This window comes from Octopus bimaculoides, chromosome 2 (genome assembly GCF_046866305.1).
Source record: "Octopus bimaculoides isolate indiv1 chromosome 2, ASM4686630v1, whole genome shotgun sequence".
Classification (NCBI taxonomy): domain Eukaryota; kingdom Metazoa; phylum Mollusca; class Cephalopoda; order Octopoda; family Octopodidae; genus Octopus; species Octopus bimaculoides.
In genome coordinates this window covers 105,575,787-105,601,389 of record NC_142929.1, presented here as the reverse complement: position 1 = coordinate 105,601,389, position 25,603 = coordinate 105,575,787, and the positions used below count along the sequence as shown (strand labels likewise).

Here is a 25,603-nt window from a genome sequence, read left to right as displayed (position 1 = left end):
AGCTATAAACACTGTAAATGTGCAGAAAACAACTTCTGCCACATTCCAGGGAGAAAAACTAGAAGTGGTTGATAGCTTCTGCTATCTAGGTCACCAAGTTAGTAGTGGGGGAGGGTGCGCTGAAAGTGTAGCTGCTAGAATAAGAATAGCCTAGGCAAAGTTCAGAGAGCTCTTACCTCTGCTGGTGACAAAGGGTCTCTCTCTCTCTCAGAGTAAAAGGCAGACTGTATGACGCATGTGTATGAACAGCCATGCTTCATGGCAGTGAAACATGCGCTGTGACTGCTGAAGACATGCGTAGGCTCACAAGGAATGAAGCCAGTATGCTCCGATGAATGTGTAATGTCAGTGTGCATACTACACAGAGTGTAAGTATCTTGAGAAAAAAGTTGAACCTAAGAAGCATCAGTTGTGGTGTGCAAGAGAGACGATTGCGCTGGTATGGTCATGTGGCGAGAATGGATGGGGATAGCTGTGTGAAAAAGTGCCACACCCTAGCAGTTGAGGGAACCTGTGGAAGAGGTAGGCCCAGGAAGACTTGGGATGAGGTGGTGAGGCAAGACCTTCGAACATTAGGCCTCACCGAGGTGATGACTTCTGACTGAGACCTTTGGAAATATGCTGTGCGTGAGAAGACCTGGCAAGCCAAGTGAGACCTAAATCCAAAGCCTCTGCCAGGGGTGTAGCCAGCCCACTTATGCGTACCTTTCCTTCATTGGACACTAAACTCGGCTTGCGAAGACCTGTTGGAGCAAGCGAAAGCGAAATCATGATGGCACCACCGTTCGAGTGTAATCGTTACCAGCGTCGCCTTCCTGGCACTTGTGCTGGTGGCACGTGAAAAGACATTCGAGCGAGATTATTGCCAGTGCCGCTGGACTGGCTCTTGTGCAGGTGGCATGTAAAATACACCATTTTGAGCATGGCCGTTGCCAGTACCGCCTGACTGGCCTTCATGCCGGTGGCACGTAAAAGCACCCACTACACTCTTGGAGTGGTTGGCGTTAGGAAGGGCATCCAGCTGTAGAAAATCTACCAAATCAGATTGGAGCCTGGTGTAGCCATCTTGTTCACCAGTCCTCAGTCAAATCGCCCAACCCATGCTAGCATGGAAAGCAGACGTTAGACGATGATGATGATACATACATATATATATGTATATATATATATATATATATATATATATATATGTAAAATATATATATATATATATATATATATATGTAAAATATATATATATATATATATATATATATATATATATATATATATACATGCATATATATGAGGTTATGAGCGGTAGTGGTTTCAATTAAATCCAGAGGTTCTAATTGACACCTCTCTTTCTTTATTCCTCTCTTTCGGTTTTCGATTTGACCTTACTAATACATTCCCTACTTTTAGGTCACTTTAAAGAGAACCCTTGATTCAATAACACTGTGTATAAACTCTGTATTTGGAATGACCAATTACAAAGACTGTTGGATTTTACTCATAGGGTATTGGAATCTTAATAATGGATTTACAAATGCAATGACCAATCTTAAGGACTATTGGATTTTACTCACAAGGTATTGGAATCTTATATGTATACCATTTTGCCTAAACAATGGATTTACAAATACAATATCCCTGCATTCACTCTCTATTTCCTATCTTATCTAAATTCACTATTGCTTAGCCATCCTCTCACATCGTCTCCAATGAAGGGATATGATAAATATCCTGGAAACAGCTGTAAGACCTTCTATTTATAAATGTTCTAAAATATACATTGCCTTGGTTTTTTTTATCTCATTATAAAAAGTAAATCCTTATATATATATATATATATATATATATATATATATATATATATACATATATAAGATTTTAAAATAGGATAAAATCTTTATAAGAATTTATCAAGTAGTCAGCGTGAAAAACATCATAAGGGAAAACATTTTTAATTATTCCCTTTAAATATATTTATTTATATTATGGGCATTACTATACATAAATGCCTCACACTATGAGGGACTTTTAAAGTCAAAACTACTATAATAAATACAGTGTACTGAACGCGAGGGAAATGCAATTCTCAAAACGAGCTCCTTAAAAACAGATTCGTGTTTGGTACAATGTATTTATTATGGTAGTTTTGACTTTAAAAGTCCCTCATAGCATGAGGCATTTATGTATAGTAATGCCCTTAATATATATATATATATATATATATATATATATATATATATATATATACACACATACATTTATAAAAAAAGCACTCTAGCATGAATGAACAAACTATATGGACTAGTTTCATGTGATAGTGGTTAACAAGTGACCACAGTTGGAATCCTTCTGTAGACAAAATCTAATTCAGCCATCACTGCTCCACTCAGGTGAAGATACAGAACAATTACCAACATCGCAATTTTAAGTAGTTCCTGCAGTTTCTATGTGGGGCACAGAAACATATGTCTGATGTTTATTTCACCTGTATACTTTTTAGAAATTTAAAGACTTTATTGTAGTTATTGATCCCAGACTCCCTTCTGAAGTTCCATGTTCTACCTATATATAGGCATTCCCCTTTCCCCACCTTGAAAAACACTGATCTACCCAAAAACTATTTAGTAAACTGATGTTAAACCAGCCTTTCTGAACTATGGTCAGACATCTATTGTTGTTGTTGGCACTCCATCGCTTACGACTTCGAGGGTTCCAGTTGATCCGATCAATGGAACAGCCTGCTCGTGAAATTAACGTGCAAGTGGCTGAGCACTCCATAGACACGTGTACCCTTAACGTAGTTCTCTGGGATATTCAGCGTGACACAGTGTGACAAGGATGACCCTTTGAATAACAGGCACAACAGGAACAGGAAGTAAGAGCGAGAGAAAGATGTGGTGAAAGAGTACAGCAGGGTTCGCTACCATCCCCTGCCGGAGCCTCGTGGAGCTTTAGGTGTTTTCACTCAATAAACACTCACAAAGCCCGGTCTGGGCCTCCACAGACATCTTCTATAACAGGAGTGAAATTCTCAAAGTATTCTTCACAATGTTTGTCATCATAATTTATGTCTGTTCCCATCCTTCATGTAGGTATATTTCTATCCTTTGTAATTTCATCTATGTGATTTATAACTTTCAAGATTACTTTTAAACAACTGCACCTCAAATTTTTAATGCTATTCTTCCATCCTTGGATATCTCTGAATAACCATTGTATGAAATCCGATGCTCTTAACAATCTTGAGAGATCTGACACTCTTTTAAACTATGGGTAGTGGATAGGTGCAGTTATGTGAGATCTAAGTGATGAGTATAGAAACAGACAAATGATGATAAGAGGTAAATAGATGGATATGTAAATTGGTATTTGGATGAACACATGATAACAATGTTTAGCAGAGTGATAAAATAAAAAATAACTATCAACTGAAAGCCTTGTTGCTGGTTTAATTTTAAATACCTATTCTTGAAAGCACTAATGAAATAAGCATTAAATCTTAAATTAGTAACAAAACTTCTAATCAACAATTATTTCTTATTTTATCATTTTACTATATACTATTTTTACACACTCCATCATAACCTTAGTTGTGATGACTAAAACAAAAAAATAACAAGATGTAGAATACAAACATCAAGTCCTCAGACAGCATCCACCAGAAGCTCTATATCTTCATCTCATTACACACTTATAACACATAATTAGCATGCTATTGAGGGTATCTACAAATAAGATAGTATACCTAGCCTTTTTCAAGTGCTTTCATATTTGGTGATGTTTTCAGAGTATCAAGCCAAACCCTTCATTAAATCTACAGAGTAGATTCTTCTTATTCTACTGTCTATACTTGAAATACTCTTCTATTTGTGATGTTACTCACTCATTCAGCTTGAACCAGAGTATATACCATTTTTGATGGTATAAAAGTTGCACAGGCATATTAGATGCACCCCAATTACAGCAGTATGTATTCAGATTAAAAAAAGGCTTTAGACAAAATTAACTTCTGGGAGGCCCAACTTCACATTTAAAGTCTGGGCTGGTTTCATGAAGGATTTTTTTTTTAAGGAAAGAAAGTTATCTTATATACCATCAAATATGGTATTGTTTAACTGACCCAGGAACTGAAATCACATCCACAAACTAAACTACTATACTTAACACATTGTACTTAAAGCAATACTAAATGTCATATGTTAAGTATAGCAGTTTATGTCCAGAGTGGCTGCTCTTTTAGATTACATAGCTGTCATTATGTCATAAAAGACTGTTTCTCCTACACATGTTTATATAGTTTGCTTTCATGTCATAACGTTTTTATTCAGAGTTCCCATACTCCTACATGAATTACCTTCAGAAGAGCTGTATCTCACCTAAGAGGTGTAAAAAGAGATGGCAGTTATAACCTAGAATAAGCAACATGTGATTTCATGACTCTCCTGGTGACATACTAGCTAGCAGCACAATGTTTACAAATAAAGAATTGTCTGTCAAGCAAATGACCTATTTTTAGATGCAATCTAGAATATAAGCATGCAATGGGGTGTCCCATACCAGCTGTTTGATTAAATCCACAATATAGTATATTTGTATTTTTTATAAAGTGGACAGCTGTTCAGAACTGAAGTATTTTCTGATATGGAAATGAAATCTAGTATTTGTGAATTTGTAATGCAATCTAGGTTATTTAGAACATGCATGGTAAGCATGGAATTGTTATCCAAAAGAATAATAAATTTAAAAATTTAACTTTGATCATTTTAGCCTTATTGTGAGTTTGTTTCTTTGAGTTTGTATAATCAGTAGTTTAGTAGTGTTGAGTGAAAGTAAATCATGAAGTGCCTATTACAGAATAATTTTTGAGATAACTATTAGGAGGTATTTTCTGTACAACTACAGAGCTAAGTATGAAACAATCTTTACATTATTTAATTCCAGGAATCTGATCTGAGCCACTGTTTGTTGTTCAAACTGTCATTCTTATCAGAACCCTGGAATGAAGTAGGAGCCTCAATTTTCAGTTTATTTCTAGGTGGTGCAAAATCTAGTCATAAAAAAATATTAGGAAATTTTGTTTTACTATTTGGCCTGGGAGAGAAGGGCAGTGATCATAACTCAGGGCTTCCAAGACTAGTAGGAGGAAGGGAGACTTGGTTCCTGAAAGCTTGCAACAGAGTAAACTTCAATTAAGGCACCCAAAGACCACATTGTAGTGTTAAACTAACAATGGATTAAATTTACCACCCAAATTAATTCTAATACCCATAATCATTTCCTTTTACAAGAAAACAATACCTTTTTGTAGATTTTGTCTGTTTATCTCTATGGTAATCTAATCATCATAAATAATTAACTGAATTTAATGCAAGCGTATATGTTAGTAAATATATCATTCATATAAAGTAATGTTTTGTGTCAGATGGACATTACAACAGGTTACAATAAAGAAGATACATTAAAAGAGGTTATTTTTAATGAAAACAGTATTCGCTTTAAGGATGAAATGCCATTCAACTATATTAAAATTACTTGTTATATCTCTCTGGATGTGAGATTTTCATTAAATATATAGATATCTTTGTTTATTCTACTAGGATTGTGCAGAAAGTATTAACCTTTATTGTAGAAACAGTGGTATTAAGTGTTGGGGTTGGAGTAGTTGAAGTAATGGCAAAAATAGTGGTAGTAGTAGTAGTAGTGTTGGTTGTGGCAATAAAATTAGCAGTAATAAAAATGATGAAGATGGTAGCTGTGGCAGTAGTGATGGTCATAATAATAGTATAAAAGAGTAATAGTTGTAATGGATTTGGCTATTATGGTGGCTGTAACAATATTAGTAGTTTTAGTAGTGGTATGTTGTTTAGTCTCTGGTTAGCCCTGATTGAGCAAGTTTATATTTAAAAAGTATTCAAGCCATGACCATGTCATCTTTATTTTGTAGACATATGTCTCGGACTAAGTTATTCAAAATAGCTTTCCCATTTTAAAGATGGTAGGGTGTGATTTGATGAGACTTGATTGTTATTTCTAGCAGGTTTAATAAGGGACCATTTAGTGACTCCCAATATTGGTGGTGGTCCTGTTTGTGGTAATCGTAGTAGAGCATTGTTAATAGTATCACTAGTAGAAATTTAGGACTTAGTACTGGAATATGTATAGATTTTTTTGTGTTCTGAGAGAATGATTTTCAGTGCTCTACACTTTCTAGTTTGAAAACCCTGGAAGAGATGGTATATCTTATGATGGAATTTATGATAGAATTTAGACAACCGTCAAGGTTTTTTTACTTTATTTGAATGATATTAGAGTGTATTATTACTGTATGGTTTAAACCTACAAAGTGATAGATGTGGGAATGATCTCTATGACTTTTGTCATTATAGGTGATTTGTGGAATGGAGGGTATCAGACCTGGCTGCAGTTCATTTGCGAGAGGCAACATACCTGGTAAGCTTGTTTATGTGGAGTATTGTTTGATCAACTTTTAAAAAAACGGTTAATTTTTGTTGTGGATATGCTACCTTAAAACTTAGGACTGAATTAAATCATCTATATTTTGAAGATAATAAAAATTTATGGAAGGATATTTACTCAGTACATATTGACAACTTACAAGGTCCCTAGTGAAAGACTGATAGATAAGTGATGTTGTGGTATTAATTGGGCAACATGTAGTAGTTGATAAATGGCAGATAGTAACTGGGATGGAAAATCATAGCTGGGTTAGAAGTAGCTTGAACCAGAAGCCAAAGTAGATGAGTTGGCAAATAATAGTTGAGGTGGTAACAAAAGGGTTTAATGGGTGGTATGTTACAGCAAAGATTGCAAATAGGATTAGAGAATTTATTGAATAAAAATTGCTGAAAATGAATCACAATCATCATTTGATGTCCATGTTCCATGCTGGCATAGGCTGGATGGTTTGATAGGATCTAATGGATCCAAGGACTGCATCAAGATCCAGTATCTGCTTTGTCATGGTTTTTAGAGCTGAATGCCCTTCCCAACACCAACCACTTTACAATATGTACTGGGTGTTTTTCTTTCATGTCACTGGCATTAGTGAGGTCACCATGCAGTTCACAAGACTATGGAATCTGAGGGGTCGGTAGGACTTTATGTTAGTGGATGAAAGTTAAGGTATGAGAGAAAGAGATAGAGCAGAGCTGTTTCTTCAAGAGGAGCTTTATGGCTACTCACATTTAGAGGAAAGAGAGAGAATGTATCAACAATAGTTGATAAGAGAGAAATGGTGGTACTGAAGTGTTCAGGTAGCACCTCAAGGTAAAAGATGAGCAGAAGTGGGTGGGGACAGAGGAATATCCAATAAAAATAGATGAAGATGAGTTCAAAACAGTAGTTATTTTTAAATTCATTTACACTCAGCTTTACTCAAATTGCACATTAAACTGGTTTTATGGAAGTCGATTTCCTCCAATCACTTCCCTGTGATCTATTTACCAATAGGAAACAATTCTCCCATTATTACTTCAAGGAGATCCCACACTAATCTTAACTATGATGCCTGATCAGTGAGAGAAGATTTTATCTGTTCTCTTCAACTATTATCAAATAAAGGAATCTATCAACCAAATGAATCTCAACTCCCAGTAAAATAGGGCACAGACATGTCCATACATTAAGAACTTTATTTTGAAATTGCATGGCTTTAGGTTTATCTTACTGTACTGTACCTCGGATGTCTTCTACCATAATCTTGGATGAACCTAAGCTTTGAGCTTTGTGAATGAAATTTAATAGATGCAGAAACTGTGCAGAAACCTATTGGATAGATGGCACATATTGTTGGGTGGGGGAATTTAATCTTTCACTTGATTTAACACTACACTTGGTTCTCATAGCAGAATAGGTACTCTTTCAAAGTTAATGCTTGTAATGGAAGTGTTTAGTCTGAAGACAAATCTAAGATTCAAGATTTATGTCATTTTCCCCTCACCAGTTTCAGAAGGCTCTCTGCAATAAGGATCACATAAACAAAATGTGAATGGTCCTAGATATAACAGCAAAGTTCAACCCAAGTGCCTTTAGCTGAAGCTACTACATGTAAAACATGCAGGCCAGATCTTTGGTTTGGGGATAATGTCCTCCTCCTTCCTTTTTCAAACCATGGGGAGACCTAAAAAAGCTCTAAAGCTGTCTCTTTCCTTCTCTGTCAAAGCCATTCAAAAATTAAAAACATTACAACTTATATTAGCATATTTATGGTGGTGAGCTTTTCAGTTGTTCCTAAGTATTTGATCAAACAAAACAGGTAACTGGAGCTATTCAACAATTCTTAACACAAGTTTATCCTAACACACAAACACACATATTCAGGACAGCATTTAAAATTATCCACCTGATAAGTCAGATTTCACTCACTAGCACTTTAGGAGTGGCTACAGACCTGTGCTCTCAATGAGTAATATTGTCTTTCCTATGAATTACCCAACTCTGTTCTACCTTCTATAATAATAAACATGAAATTCTGTTTGTCTGTCTGTCCAGGACCCCTGTATCTCAGTTTACATTTGCTCTACATAGACATATTATACCTTTTTGGAATCAGGATGATCCTGGGATTGAAAATCTGTCCTTAATTTGGTTCTTGAACATCCAGCATTGGGATCAGGTTGGGATGAGGATTTGTAATATGCTAACAGTTGAAAATTCAAATTTTAAAAGAACTCCAAAAATGTGAACTTACAATATTTTAAAATTTAAACTGAGTTTAAAGTAATACTATATTGGTAGGGTAATACCACATTGGTAGGGTACCAATAAATGCCTTACTATTATTGCTCTCTTTAGTTTTGAGTCGCATGAGCTAGCCTAAAAGTCCGCACAGAGTGCAGCTTTTAAGCTTTTGGCCTGAGGCTATAGTAGAAGACACTTCTATTATACCAAGGTTCCACACAATGGGACGGAACTCAGAACCATGTGATTGCAAAGCAAGTTTCTTAACCAAACAACCATGCCTACACTTATACTTAAATACAAGTAGAATTTCCTTTGCTTAGATGCAAAACTAATTTTGCATAGGAGAGCTACACACCATATAAACAACCACAGTATATTTTATAGAAAATAAAGTCAGCAAGCAAAGCTCTCACTCTTACTTCCTGTTTCTGTTGTGCCTGTAATTCAAAGGGTCAGCCTTGTCACACTGTGTCACGCTGAATCTCCCCGAGAACTACGTTAAGGGTACACATGTCTGTGGAGTGCTCAACCACTTGCACATTAATTTCATGAGCAGGCTGTTCCGTTGATTGGATCAACTGGAACCCTCGACGTCATAAGCGATGGAGTGCCAACAACAACAAAAATTAATATATGGAGAAAAACAGTGAGCTGTCAGAATCATTAGTGAGTCAGACAAAACTCTAAGTGGCATTTCTTTCAGCTTTTATCATTCTGGGTTCAAATTCTGCTGAGATTGACTTTACCTTTCATCCTTTTGAGGCTGACAAAATAATTACCAGTTGAACACTGGGGTTGATGTAATCAACTAATCCCCTCACTTAAGATTGCAGGTCTTGTGCCAAAATTTGAAACCGTTGTATGAGGAGTCACATACTCAGTTACATACTCACATACTCATATATGAAGAGTTACATACTCAGTTACATGGACTGTAGAGTAATGAAGGCTCAAATCAAACTCCTGTGAGATTTGAAATCAGAATGTAAAGATATGTAATTAAATTCCACCACTTCTCTCAATCAATGTAATTTCTAATGGGACAAAGAAGGTACAGTTGATTAGTTCAAGCATAAAATTTTACTGGTACTAATTTTACCAACCTCTGCCCCTAGAATGATAAAAGGAGAAATCAACTTCAACATGGTTGGAATGCAAAACATAAAGTGAAGTAACTAAGTATTAACAATTTGGCTGTACTGAGTTACCTGACTATGTGGTCATTCAAATACACTCTACCTGCTTAAAAAATGAACACACTTGATAATGTAATTCATGATATACAGAAGGACTGGATGGTTATGATTGAAATACCTTTCATCAGGGCACAAATTTGTAGTAGAGGAGTAGAGAAGAATGAAATTCCTGGTATATACTTTATATTTTGTGTTACATGGACAATTACAGTAGTATAACATTTTCTTATGAAAAGAGGTTGCTGACATCTTATTCAAACATCCACTACTTCTAGAGAAAGAGACACTGTGCATGGTTTCCAAGGAACCTTTCTCACAGCACAATGTAATTAACAGAGAGAGAGAGAGAGAAATGAGGGAGGTGGGGAGACTATTTATTGAACCTGGAAGGGAAAAAGGTAAAGTTTGCCTTTGTAGGAATGCAAGAAGTCAGAATAACTAACACGAGATTCTCTAACAGTTCTGCCAAGTCACCACTGCCTGATATATTACGGGTATTTAGAAGGTCAAAGAAAGAAAGTGAATACCGTATGGTAATTTTCTGGTACTCCCCGCCATTTCTCCCACATACTTGTAAGGGAAGAGTAGAGTGAACTGATTTATTATATTTTTGCTAGGGTAAGGTTTAGAAGATTTGATTGCTATTTCTAGCAAGTTAAGCAATGATGTAGATAGATACTCACTTGTTGGCTTTTGGCATGTATTTTACTAAACATGGAGGTATGAAAGATAAGTTAACTGTAGAATTAGTTCAATATTCTGCCATTTCTTCTGTCTAACCTAATAATTCTTTCTAACACAGGTGCAAGGCCAGAAATTTGTGGGACGGGGTGGGGTGAGAAGTTTTAGTTGATTATATCGACCCCAGAACATACTTGACTAATATTTTATTTTACTGATTCCGGAAGGATGAAAGGCTTGGCAACATTTAAACTCAGAATGTAAAATGCCAGAACAAATACTGCTAAGCATTCTTTCCATTGCTCTAATGATTCTGCCAATCCACCACCCTTCACCTAACCTTATATTATGGCTGGTTAGTTAATTTAAAACAATGATAAATATGATTGGTCAATAGCTAAACATTAATAATGCATAGCCATAAAATTCTTAGATAAAAGGTTATAATAATTTACTAACAATATACTGAAGCTGATTGAATTTACCCTGCTCTCTTATTTCATCAATTTCAAACCAATGTGTGAGTTTTTATGTGGTCAATCAACCCAATAGATTAGCAATTAAATCTTCTTCCTAGTCTCTCATTTTAAAATAAATAGATAAAAAGGTCAGATTGGATAATGTAACCATAGATATACAAAAAAATGGGATGATTGGGCTGACTTGCAGCTAAATACTAACAACTATGCTCCATTCTAGTCACTGTATTACTCTATCAACCAGACTATCAGATGTTTTTATACACCCTTGGTCATGATATGCTTCCAGTTTTTCTTGATTGCACCATTTTCCCCAATCTTGGCTGTAATTGTATAACTAAATCATATTCCTGTTATCATATAGGCCTTCCGAGTGGTCCTTTCTGATCTCTTGGATACCACTCGACAACTTCACAGATCCACATGTTGACAGTGAATCTTGTGACATGTCTGGCTTGGCAGAACTAGTGCTTTTGTTATTCTGAAATCACATCACTCACTCTATGCCATTCTCGAATTATCTCATTTTTGGATATTCTTACTAATACACCTTAGAGCTTACAGAATGAGAAAAGAATACAATCTGCCTCTGTGCATCACTTTTGTTATTTTAGAAAGAAACTTTAAACTAGACAGTGCAAAAAGTATCAACATTTTACCACCTATCTTAGAAATTAATGTAAAATCAACAATTCCATTCAGCCATTGTTTGATCTACTACTGGATGACAACTCAGCAAATCATTGTTAGTTGGTTGTAGGACTATCAGGCCATGTTGGTCAATTTCAGGCTGTACAAGGTGCTTCCATGAGTGAGTGATTACCCTAGATATGATACTTAGCCAGGTTAAAGTATAGCTGTCTCTTGCAAGTAAGTATGACTTGGTAACATGTGCCATGTTTTCAGTAATTATTTTAGATGCCTGTATAATTATTTTATAGATCTTTGACTCAGATAGGATATATGCTCATCTTTGACTCAGAATCAAGGGTATGACAGCTGGAGGGAGAGAGGGTCGGTACTCATTTTCAGCTGAGAGGACCGGAGCAACACATGATGAAGTACTTAGCTCAAGGAGACGATGCACTGCTTGGTGGATGAATTAACCCTTTGATTTTATATTTGTGAGCACAACACTCTAATAGTTAAGTTATGTGCCACAACAATGGTTATTTAGTTGAAAAATAACTTATTCGAAGATCTATGCTAAGTTCTGTCTACTGTCATCTCTTCCTTAAATTTTTACATTAAAGTTATCTGAAGAGTTTTAATATCAAAATAATAAACAATGCAACTTAACAAGGAAATAACCCAGAAAAGGTTAGAGAATGTTTATAAAATGGTAGGATGTGTACAGCAAGCTCCAACAAACCAAAATAAAGAAGGTAAAGGCCTCTACCAAGGTTGACTTTGCCTTTTATCCTTTTGGGGTTGATAGAATAAGTTGAGCACTGCAGTCGAGGTCACCAACTTAGCCCATTTCCCAAAACTGCTGGCCTTGTGCTAAAATTTGAAGCATTATTATTATTATTATTATTATATAGTGGGGTGAGCTGGCAGAATTGTTAGCACGCTTGGCAAAATGCTTTCCGGGATTTCATCCACCTTTACATTCTGAGTTCAAATTCCACTGTGGTCAGCTTTGCCTTTCATCCTTTTGGGATTGATAAAATGAATACCAATCAAGCACTGGGGTTGATGTAATTGACTAGTCTCCTCCTGCAAAATTTCAGGCCTTGTGCCTATAGTAGAAAGGATTATTATTATTATTATCATTATTATTATTATTAGTTGTTGGTGTTGGTGTTGTAAAGACACTAGTGGTTAGAGTATTGCACTCCTGATCCTATAATCATGGTTTCAGTTCCCAGACTGGGCAGTATGTTGTGCTCTTCAGCAAAACACAAGTTGCTCCAGTCCGCTTAGCAGTGAGTACCAGCAATAGCTGGGAAGTTAACCCTGCACCTGACTAATGTCCCATTCAGTGGGGTAGGGAGTGTTGTAATACACCATGGAAATGAGGTTAAGCTTTGGCCTAATGAGATCTTTGGCTCATGACAGATTTCAGTGAGTTGTTGTTTAACTTCAGACCAACTCTATGATCAAAGTGTTCAAATTGTGATCATCTAGTTTTGTTTCAGGACTATATTTTGCTGCATTTTTAAAAGCAGATAGATGTGATTTGAGGGAGATTTGCCAATTATTTCTGGCAGTTTGAGCCACTATACAAAGACATATTCCCTGGGAATTGTTGAGTTTGATAGTTGCAGCTGAGGTTATTTGTATCCTTGCTAAATCCTTGTAATAGGAGAGTTTCAGGCACTTGTCCAACTTTTCCACTTCAGCTATATTTCTTAAAGACTTCAGACCAAATATAATTAACTTTAGTAAAACATGACGTTCTAAATAGATGGTACTCCAGCATGGTCTTAGCCAGGCAGGCTCTAAAAATCTAAAGTAACTAAAGCATTAAAAGAACGATCATCTTGTCTATGAGAACTGGAAGGAATATGGAAATTTTAATTCCTTCCTCAAGCACAAGCTCTCAAATTTTGAGGAAAGACAACATTTAATAAAATTGATGTAATTTTTGACTAATAGTAGTATTTTATTTTACCAACTCCAGAGAGATAGAAAGCAAACTTGACCTTGGTGGGATTTGAGTTCATATATAAAAAATATAGAACAAACACCACAATGATTCTACCTAAAAGAAGTGCAATTCAATTACATGCAAACGTTTTAATTCTAGGTTAATCTTCATCAAAGAGTCACATGATTAAAGGTATCCCAGATATGACTGTCTTGTTTTTTAAGAGTATGTAGTTTTACATTATCTGACATGTTCTCTCTTTAAGATGGTATGGCATGATTTGAGGGCTATATCGTTGCTATAGATACTACTCTGTGGTTTCATTTAATTTGGCACTTAGGTTGATTTGTTAAATACATCATTCCCCACCACCCACACATAGTTGAGATTAGCCTTAGTTTCCTAAAAATGAGTTCAGTTTTTCTACATTAGATGGTATTAATGAAAAAAGCACTTTAACTCTTGATATCAACTTGCCTGAGACTAGTCCAGGTTCCATAATACAAACTTCTTGTTTTAAAGTGATCTAAATTAAAACCTTCCATCAAAATTTTCTGTTAATATATGTTTTAAATAAAGCAGTGAGCTGGCTGACTCATTAGCATACCAGGCAAAATACTTCATGGCATTTTGTACATCTCTACATTCTGAGTTCAAATTCTGCCGAGGTTAACTTTGCCTTTCATCCTTCCAGGATCAATAAAATAAGTTGAACACGGGTCAATGTAATCAGTATAACCCCTTCCATGAACTTGCTGGCCTTGTGTCAAAATTTGAAACCAATATATGTTCCAAATACCAGATTAATAATGACAAAGTTATTTCACTAAATTCTTCATAATTTTCAAAATTAATTCAAATAAAAGAAGTGTATGTCAACAAGAATATGGTAACAAAAGGGTAAAGTATTTAGTTATACATCTTCTGGGTGTTCTTGATTGTTACATATATTTCCATTTTAAACTAGTTACTATGGTAACAAATGTGTAATAGTCAAGCATGTAAATAATTTGAATATCTCAAAGTGTTAAGTAAACAAGGGAAGCATTTCAGGAATAGGATACCAATCTTTCATACAAAATGCTACTGATTCTGGTACTTATTCTTCACTGATAACAAAGGTATTAAATGGCCTGCCCAGAAATAACAAAAGATCTAAACTATGTTTTTGTAGCAGAAAAGACTGAGAGTAGGTGATATTCATACCAGTATCGATGGAAGTGACTTGAAGAGAGAATTAACTTAGTCATGAACCAGTTTATTTGGAATAGTCTCCTTGCTCAACAATATGTACCTAAACATGCTGAGTAACTGGAAGTATCCATTATGGATATTGAAACAGAAAATGATGACAATATTTATAATTAAGGATACAATTTTAGAATAACAGAGATTTATTTATTCTGTTTGATACTGGCACCTGTTTAAACTCTTTTCAAATTAGATATTTTTTTCCTCAGTTATTTTAAATGTGCAGTTTTATTTTCACAAGTAAATTGGTCAACCACTTCCTGGAGAAGAGGATTGGCAATCATTCTGTAGTATAATTAATAATATAGCTAATTTCCACTAAGAGATAGCTAGAGTCCTGCAAGTGGATCTGTTTCTATTTTCCTTCTGATAGTTGGTTCATATAACATCTAATGTTATTTACATTAAAATCTTAGCAGTTCATTCACGAGAGCAAATAGAGTTATGTACCCTACCTAGAAGAACAACACGATGGCTCTTGTAAAGGTTAGAACTCCTGATCATGTAGTCAGTAGTTCAACAGCTTAACCTCACTCATTGTGCTTCAGATTTCATTATGGTTGTATTAATTATAAGCAAACCATGACCTGATTTTGATTCCCAGAAGAAAACATTCATATACACATTTATAAAAGGCCTAAATGTCACTGCCTTTCCATTAACTTACTATTAAATCTGAAGCAATATGTTTAGTACAGATTAATATACCTTTACCTTAAGCTGAAACTTATTAAATATTGTATTAAAGAATGTCTGGGCTTTTAAAGGGGTTTCTGAAGCTATGATAACTTAGCACATAAATTTATTATACTTTAAGTATAAGCAATTAGAAGTGCTAACTCTAACAACTTCGTGCAATGTTTACAATTGCATATAAATGCAAGACCAAGGAACGTGACACCTCATTTACTTGAATTCTATACATTGAAAAGGAAATTAGTCGCTCTTTAATTAAATTTGAAGATGCAGTGATATGAACTACTAAAACTTATCAACTAGAGGGGAAAATTGTCCATTCTGTAACTTAGTTCTATGTAACCAAGCAGACCTAATATAAAAAAGACATTCCATCCGTGTCCGTCTGTACTTTTTTCAGACATTGTATATGTTAGAGTGGGATAACTGGTTGTTGTTTCTAGCAGACGAAGGACCATGTGGAGGCTTTCCTTAGCTTGAAGTGTTCACATTTACATCTGATACTCTATTACAAGCTTCATTCTTTCATTATAGTGGTACAAACATGCCAGAATACTTTCATTTTCAAAAATATACGAATTAATACAAAACTAGGTAGAATGGTTAAATAAAAGAAAGACAGTTCCACACATTGCAGTGTTGATTTTAATGGATCTAAGTTCCAGTTCCACTAGATATAACAAGGGTCAAACTGTCGTTTGACCCTTGTAGATCTATAAAATAAATATCAGTACCATACTTAAAACTGAACCTACAATCCTATTACTAAAACAACAGCTAACATAAAAACTCGAAAAAAAAAATCACAAACCCTTCTAACGTACCTCTCACCAAAAACAAAAAACAAGGGTCTATGCAAGTGATGAGTATTGATGACATGCCGTTTTACGATGTCGTAAATTACTATCACTTTCTATTAAAGCTTCTAATGCCAGAGAAAAGGTTCGTTATCTTTACCATTGGAACTTAGAAGGTTTCCTATAAGTGCGCTTTTTCACATGTGCACAAGACCCCACACACAAAGGTGAAATGGGGTTTGGTACTTTCATATTCTTTGTTTTTAAGAGGATTACTTTTGTAAAAGGAATGGCCAAGAATCAAAACCGGGTTGCAGATTTAATTCACCGGGAGCTTACCGGTTTTGAAAGGAAAACATTTCCAAATTAGTTTACTTATAACAACAACTAGGACCTCTTATTTTTCTTTTATAGCATCGCTTATCCAATACATAGCTTTTAATAAAAACACGAAAGTCATAATTTCCCGTTTCGCATTGGCTGAAAATTGCAAGCTTCATTACTATTAAACGAACAGTAATTACTCTGGTGTTTGGGTTGGTCTTGCTGCACAGACCCCCTCTTCTTATGACATATATAAATGCAACACTAAATACTTCGGCTCGAATACTCTACATTTAATAATTCAAGTATTTGACAAGATGTGTTTTAAATATTATATATATATATATATGTAGTGACAGTTACATAATGCACTGTTTATGTTTTGTTCCACATGCAAGTATTTTGACAGTTTTAATCGATTTCCTTATTTCATAGAGTGAGATGTTCGAATATATTAAAATTAGTTTTTCCTTCAAATGGATCACAATATATTCTTTGATAGACATTTTGTCTATGAAATAGATTATAAAGTTTTCATCTCATACATTACAAAATGAATTGGTGAATATAAAAATTGTATATACAAGTTCTATAGGAGAAGAGTAATATTGTAAGTCAAGTTCAAGATGAGGAAACTGCATTGTTTATATATATATATATATATTGGTCAACGGTTCAGGTCATGTTTGTATATTTTATATATTTACTTAAATACCTGAAATAAACTTGGAACTAAAATTGTTTACCTCTTTTTAAAAAAATCAATTTGCATTCCGATAAGTATCATTTTAAATGGATATTGAAATAGAAAATTACTTACCAGGATTCGTCCTGTTGTAGTTTGTCCGGATATTAATTCACCCGCCCAATCTTTAGCTTCAGTCATCCACCCGATTTCAGGGTCCGATGTCCTGAGAAAAGGTTTCTGTCCAGCAGCAGCTGCCCCTTGGCCAGCTGCTGCCAGAGATTTACTGTTCGCCGCGACATTTGGATTGTTTCTGTGACGACAACACAGTAAATTAACTATCCGACATATAATAATAACAACTAACCCCGATGAAAAGGTAATCAAACTGGACATAAGAAATACATTCCATTGTCGATCTTCGCATTTGTAATCATAAGAGGAGGTGTTGGCTTTTGGATCACCAAGGTCGGAGCAATTATTGAGCGACATATTACACAAAAGAGCAGTATCTGGGGTGAACGAGGAACTTGCTGCTTGGTTTTCCTTCACAACATATATATATAATATATATATGTGTATATATATTTACACGCAGAGATTTGAAATTAGGATGTCCTTATTTCAAATTGTTCTTTTCTTAAAAACACTTGAATAAAAACAAAATGATATTTTTCTTTTAATCTTCACTTTTTTCTGTATGTATGAAATGTCACCTTTTCTTCGCATCCCAGCAATGAAATAGAAACGCGTTTATTTTGTTTATCAATTATCTGGTGAAGGAAACAGTCAGAAAGAAATGTTTTATCGTGGTGTTTTTGTTCATGTTTGCATGGTAATATTATTGTAATTGAATTAAGTTATATTGTTTATATCAAAATATTGGTGTACATATCCCCTCCGTGAAGGTTTGTATTTCGTGTGGTGAGAAACGGGAATCGCACAGTAAAACACAACACAGAACATTATGGATGAAGAATGAAACTAAAATAGATATACTTAGGCTTTGAAAGACTGAATTGCCTAAACAAGTCGACGCAGGTAAGAAGATTCAAGCGGCCAATCCAACACTTTTCTGCTTCAAGCCAGTGACAGTTCAACGTCAAGTTGTAAGAGGCGGCACCTATTAAGGGTGGTTACTGTTGTTTAGTGAAGGCTTTTAAGTAAACTTGGTTGTTTTACTTTGTGAAACCCGCTGTTAATAACCATATCTGTTGTTGTAAAAACAGGTTGTTAATAAAATGGTGATGTGAAAAATAATTTAACTTCTTTATAGTGAACGGAAAACACACACGTGTCAGGTGTGAACAATATAGATTCCAGGTAGGAGTAAAGATGACAGCGATAATTAACAGTGACAAGGCAAAGCGCATCCGAAAAGCTAGTACTTTTGATGCCAGAATTAAAATGTGTTATCAAATTTCATATATGTACATACATATATTCGTGTGTATATAAATTATAAATGTGTAAAACATATGTGTGTTATTTCTCCTCATGTTCCCATCTCAATACTAATTCCAGCCAGAAGCGTTAGTAACAATATCAACAACGGCAACAACACTAAAAAAATAGTGGCGGTATCAACAAAGTAAAAAAAGAGGAGAAAGGAAGGTGCATTCTTCGGGTCTTTGATTGTTATATAAATCACTTAAACTGGATGAGGTTGTTATATAAAAGAGAGAAAGAGAAGAAGAAAAAAAAAAAGGAAATATAATCTGCTGGATTCTCGTTCTCCACTAAATACGTGAGTTGTTTGAATATCTACAAGTAAATTGTTGTAGTAGTAGCAGATAGGAATCTCCAACTAACATATTACTACAGTTCGATAGTAGTACACATATTGCTTGGCAGACACGATCGGGGATAATGACAAGAGAGTCCTTCGAGAAGGAGAGTTATAATATTCCTACTACTTCTCCATCTTTCAACAAAACGTCAGTATATCCGAAAATAATTTATTCCTCGAGTACTGGAATAAGACACGTTCCAGCAGTTCATCAAAAGCGATATGTAATTTGATATATGCCCATTTTAGCTTGTTCAACTAGTGGCAGTTGAGTAAATGGAATATTGTTGCGTATATATATATATATATATATATATATATATATATATATATATATATATATATGTATGTGTGCGTGCGCGTGTGTGTGTATTTGTGTGTGTGTGTAAAATTTAATATATATATAACACGTTAACATGCACGGAAAAGGGATTTGCCCACCTCAGCTAATGAGAAGATTAGGAGGAAAAAAAAAAAACTACTGGAGCAGACGAAAATAACACATGAACGAAAACTATGTAGAAAGAAGTATCTGAATTTGTTGCAGACGGGAAGATACATACACATACATGCATACACACACACACATTATATATATATATATATAATATATATATATATATATATGGATGTATATATGTACACAAAAATAGGTGCGTGTGTGACTCTAGTACAAAGAACAAGCTACAACGTTGTTCCCCCCCAACACAAACTCAGCTGTGTGCTATTGCTACCTGCTTATTGCGCTGTTTATGCTTTGCATCTCCTACACTGAGTGAGTCCGCGACGCTTCACACCTCCACCTGATTTTACACACAGACACACGCATATTGCATGAGACACATCAATACTGTTAAAACAGCTTGTATTTTTTTTTTTATTATTTTTTTTTTATAAACACGCAGATACACCGCCAACTAATCTGAGAAGTGCCGCTCTTTGTGTTGCCTTTTGTACATGGATCCCAACATGAAAGAGGTAGAATGCACACACACACACACACACACAATGCAAAATGAATCCTATAAATAAAGCGCCAAATCTTCACTAATATTCCATCGTGTTTGTGTTAGTTCCGAACAGATTTTTACGCGTTCTTTGTTTTCTACGAAAAACATTTTTTCCCGATAGGATTTCACCTGATTCACCGTCAGTATCATTGTCATCATTATCATTATTATTTCATAAACGTGCATACGTTTTCGATAACTGAAATATTTGATATTTTATTCGTAACACTTAAACTGAAGCCTGTATGAATCACATAGTGAACTAGTTATTATTGTCAAAAAAAGAAGAAAAAAAAAGCAGAATCAAAGAAAGAAAGAAAAAAGGAAGAAAAACGTGAAAGTACAGTAAGCTAGTCGTTTCCTCTGGTCGATACATAAAGAAATGTACCAGCTTACAGGAAGTGTAAAATATGTACAAGTCTTGTTAGTTATTGATTAAGAATTTTCGTGTCAAGTCATTTTGCGTTGCCTGCGTGTATTTGTTTGTTTGAGGTTGACAGTGAAAGTAGAGTGGAGAAAACGTAAGCTTCGTCAACATATGAAACGATATTTTGCGGGCTTTCTTCACTAATTGCCAGTAATGGCTGTTTGTACCAAACCATCAACAAAACAACGATGCAACTGGTTTACGTAAATGTCTAAGTAACAGCTGTAAATAGCAAAAAAAAAAAAAAAAAATTTATTGAAGCATTTGGATAATATTTTCGTAATCTGCTTTAATGTCGAAGAATTTCGACCCAAAACGAATAAGTAATTTATAGCTGACTGGGAAATTCAGTCAACCGGAACAGTACCGCCTGACGTATTCAATGAAATAGTTTTAGTTCTTTCTTCTCACCTCCTCCATTCACTGAACTTATTACACACGATTGTGTGTGTATACATGTGTGTACATACGTACACACGCGCGCGCAACTATGCACGCACACACATATATATGCGTATATACATATATAGATTTATATACATATGCGTAGATCTATAATATATCTATAAGTGTCTCTTTCACTCTCTCCTCTGTCTGTATGTCTCTCTCTCTCTCTCTATATATATATCTATATATATATATATATATATATATATATATATATATATATATATAATTATATATATATTCTTTTACTCTTTTACTTGTTTCAGTCATTTGACTACGGCCATGCTGGAGCACCACCTTTGGTCAAGCAAATCGACCCCAGGACTTATTCTTTGAAAGCCTAGTACTTACTCTATCGGTCTCTTTTGCCGAACCGCTAAGTTACGGGGACGTAAACACACCAGCATCGGTTGTCAAGCGATGTTGGGGGAGACAAACAAACACACACACACATATATATACATATACATATAAACGACGGGCTTCTTTCAGTTTCCGTCTACCAAATCCACTCACAAGGCTTTGGTCGGCCCGAGGCTATAGTAGAAGACACCTACCCAAGGTGCCACGCATTGGGACTGAACCCAGAACCATGTGGTCAGTAAGCAAACCACTTACCACATAGCCACTCCTGCACCTATATATATATATATAGTGGTTCAGCAAAAAGCACCGATAGAATAAATCCTGGGGTCGATTTGCTCGACTAAAGGCGGTGCTCCAGCATGGCCGCAGTCAAATGACTGAAACAAAAGAGTATATATATATATATATATATATTGCGTATATAAATGTTTCTTTTAGTTTCTGTTATTTGTTTCAGTCAAGGACTGCGGCCATGCTGGGGCACTGCCTTTAAGGATTTAGTTGAACAGATCGACCCAGTTCATATATTTTACGTCTACTACTTTTATTTTGTCAATTATTTTTACCGAATTGCTAGTTTACGGGAACAGACACAAACTAACATCAGTTGTCAAGCGGTTGAGGGTCAAATACAAACACAAAGACACACAGATATATATGATGGGTTTCCCCGCAGTTTCCCTTCACCAAATTAACTCACAAGACATTGGCCAGCCCGGGGCTATAGTAGAAGACACATGCCCTGAGGTGCCATGCTGTGGAACTGAACCCGAACGAGGTTGCAAGGCGAGCTTCATAACCGCACAGCCATGCCCGTACACACACACACACACACACACGAAGGGTTGCTGAAAAGTTCCTGGCTTCGGGTAAAAGAAAATACAATAGGATCAGTTAATTATGATTTTTATTCAACATATTCCCCTCTCAGATTCACACACTTATTGCAGTGGCCCTTCAGTTTTTCTAAGCCCTGTAAAAAAACCCCGGAAGATTGGGCCTCCAACGAGGCCTTTCGGGATAGCTTTAAAACTAGGAACTTTTCAGTATCTTGTTTATATCTTTATATTTTATCTTTTACTTGTTTCAGTCATTTGACTGCGGCCATGCTGAGTTACCGCCTTGAAGGGTTTCAGTCGAACAAATCGACCCTAGGATTTATTATATTTTGAAGCCTAGTATTTATTCTATCGGTCTCTTTGCTGAACCGTTAAGTAAACACACACACACACACACACACACACACACACACACACACACACACACACATGTTACCTAACACTCCGTTGTACTCCTAGCGCGAAACCGATTGGTAAAATCAGCCGTGATGGATATCTAATACTGTACACTTCGGTAGTCTAGGACATGTACTCCTATGGGCAATACCACCCCCAGGGCAATTACTCTTGAGGACAACAGATGATGATTTAAAGCTTCTTAATATATTGGGGAGGGGTAATTAACCAGGAGCGGGAAGTAATTGTCCTGATACGCACTTCATATGATATATATATACGTATATATATATATGTATACACCCACACATACACAAAGGCGATATGGGCTTTGATATATATATATATATATATATATATATATATATATATATATGTATATATATATATATATATATATATATATATATATATATATATATATATATATATATATATATATATATATATATATATATATATATATATATATATATATATATATATATATATATACGTGTGTGTGTACGCGCGCGGGCACAGACACACACACACACGCATGCATGGCGTGTGGTAAAAAGTTTGCTTCTCTACCACCTGGCTCCGCGTTCAGTCCCACTGCGAGGCACCTTAGGGAAGTGTCTTTATCTATAACCTTGGGCCAACCAAAGTTTTGTGAGTGGATTTGGTAGACGGAAACTCAAAGAAGCCCGTCGTATATATAAATGTATATATATTTATGTGCGTGTATATTTATGTCCGTGTTTGTCCCTCCCACGTCATCGCTTGACAACCGATGTTGGTGTATTTACGTCTCCGTAATCTAGCGGTTCGGCCTAGAAGAACGATAGAATAAGTACTAGGCTTAGGAAGAATAAGTCCCGAAGTCGATTTTTTCGACTAAATCTCTTTAAGGTGATGCTCCAGCATGGTCACAGTCAAATGACTGAAACAAATAAAAGAATAGAAGAATATGTGTGTGTGTGTGTGTGTGTACGTGTACTGAGGGTGCGTGAACTAGCGCGCGAGATCGTGGATTCGATTCCCGGATCGGGTGGTGCATTGTATTCTTGATCAAAATACTTCATCTCAGAATATATGACGTGTGGCACACCGTGCACCTATACAGGCAATGTGGATTTGACGATGGCAATGAGCAAATGTATAAAACAAGCGTGTTCATTGTAAACAAATTATCCGAGCAAGTTGTTCAGTAAGAAATTGCAGAACGGGATCTTTTTTAAAACGGGGGCCACATTTTTCATTAATGTTTTACGTAGTGTTTTTGGTACCGAAAGACTTTAAAACTTCGTATACTTATCTATTTTGTGTTATAGAACAGAAAAATATTTTTGTATTCGAATTTATTTCATGTAAAAAATTGTCTTATTTCGATAATTTCAACCAATCACTGACAAGTATTCAGTTGTTTACATTTACTCCTTTGGATGATTAAGCGATGTAAAGCGTATTTAATCTCCATACCTTCGTTTTATTTGCTTTTTTCATTTTAAATTTGCTTTAACCCTAACCCTAACCCTAACCGTAAGGTTAGGGTTAGGGTTAGAGTTAGGGTTAGGGTTAGGATTAATTGTTTCAGAATCGTTTGTTTATGTAATCGGCACTTAATGTATATCGGCTGAATGGACGTCAGTGATTGGTTGAAATTACAGAAATACGACAACTTTAACATGGAATAATTTATGGATTTCTTTTTTTTTTAAGAAGACTAAGAGAAAAAGATGTTTTATATGACACATTCTACCAGTGTTCCAAGTTTCAAAGTGTTTCGTTAATGAAAAATGTGGCCCCCGTTTTAAAAAGATCCGCAGAACGCGCACAAATCTATAATTCAAAAAGTTTAAGTAACAAGCTCTCCCAGAGATTTGAAACCCCAACTTCAAATTACTATACAATAACACCATACATCTCAAACACCAGTTGGTGATGTTACCTCAGACCGGAATCTCATGAAAAAAGCAAATAGTGACTTCTTAAGGGAACCAACCTATCATCGAACCAACCGGAAAGTTAGATGACCATCAGGCAAAAGCAAGTTACCGAGTCCCTGCCAGGAAGTCAACCAAGCAGAACGCTAAACTTTGTTGTCCAAGAGGGAAAATATTTTTGATCAAAATAAGTGACATCACGAAACCTACAACCAATCAGAACTTGTTCTTTGACAGTGGTCAACAAGGAATGGACGTCACCAGGAAGCCAACCAACCAAAACGCTAGACTTTGCCAAAACAAAAATATTTTGACCAAAACATCCACGAAAAAAACAAAAAGACGTCATCTAAATTATAACCGATCAAAACTTGATCCTTTACCGTAAAAACATGTATATACATACATACATACACACACACACACACACACACACACACACACACACACACATATATATATATATATATATATATATATATATATATATATATATATACACTAAAAATATGGACTTATAACATTTCGAACTCTAATAAGCTAAGAAGGTGAAGAAACCCGTGCACTTAGACGGAAATGGAGAAAAGAACAACTCCAACCATGACAGAAATTGTTTTAAAAAAAAAGGCTTTTATTTCCTTCTGTCCATCTCTTTATTCCTCATTTTTTAAATATAAAAACTCAATATGCTTGAACTTCCAATAACGTGCATTTGTTATGATCGTCACCGAATATTCAAGAGAAGATTTGCGTTTTCAAACTCGGAACTGAGAAAACTGATAAGGAGGATACAGGAGGCGGTCGAAAAAGCCAGCTTCTATATATGGCTAAAGCTGGAAGACCGAATATGGCTTGAAAGTCATAGCATGCCTAGGTGAGACAGGCTGACACTGAAGTGGCTTCGCGCCCTCCATTGTCAGTAAAAGTTTAGACAGTGTCATGTGACAACTTGCTGGTGCTGCCTACTGGACTCTAGCAGCGGGAAATTTAGACAGTGTCACG

General features: G+C 35.4%; 1 protein-coding gene across 34 annotated transcripts in view; it reads right to left on the bottom strand.

Annotated features, from left to right (window-relative positions):
• The window catches only part of LOC106878324 (calcium-activated potassium channel slowpoke), a 329,393-nt gene extending 309,927 nt beyond the window's left edge, over positions 1–19,466 (bottom strand). For all 34 annotated transcript variants that reach the window (XR_016240707.1, XM_089347381.1, XM_052978540.2 and 31 more), the window contains exon 1: positions 17,535–19,466. Coding sequence is in view for 33 of the 34 variants with exons in the window: in XM_089347381.1 (XP_089203507.1) it covers positions 17,535–17,891 (357 nt within the window). In the remaining variant the exon portion in view is untranslated. The remainder of the gene's footprint in view (positions 1–17,534) is intronic.
• Positions 19,467–25,603: the final 6,137 nt, after the last annotated feature.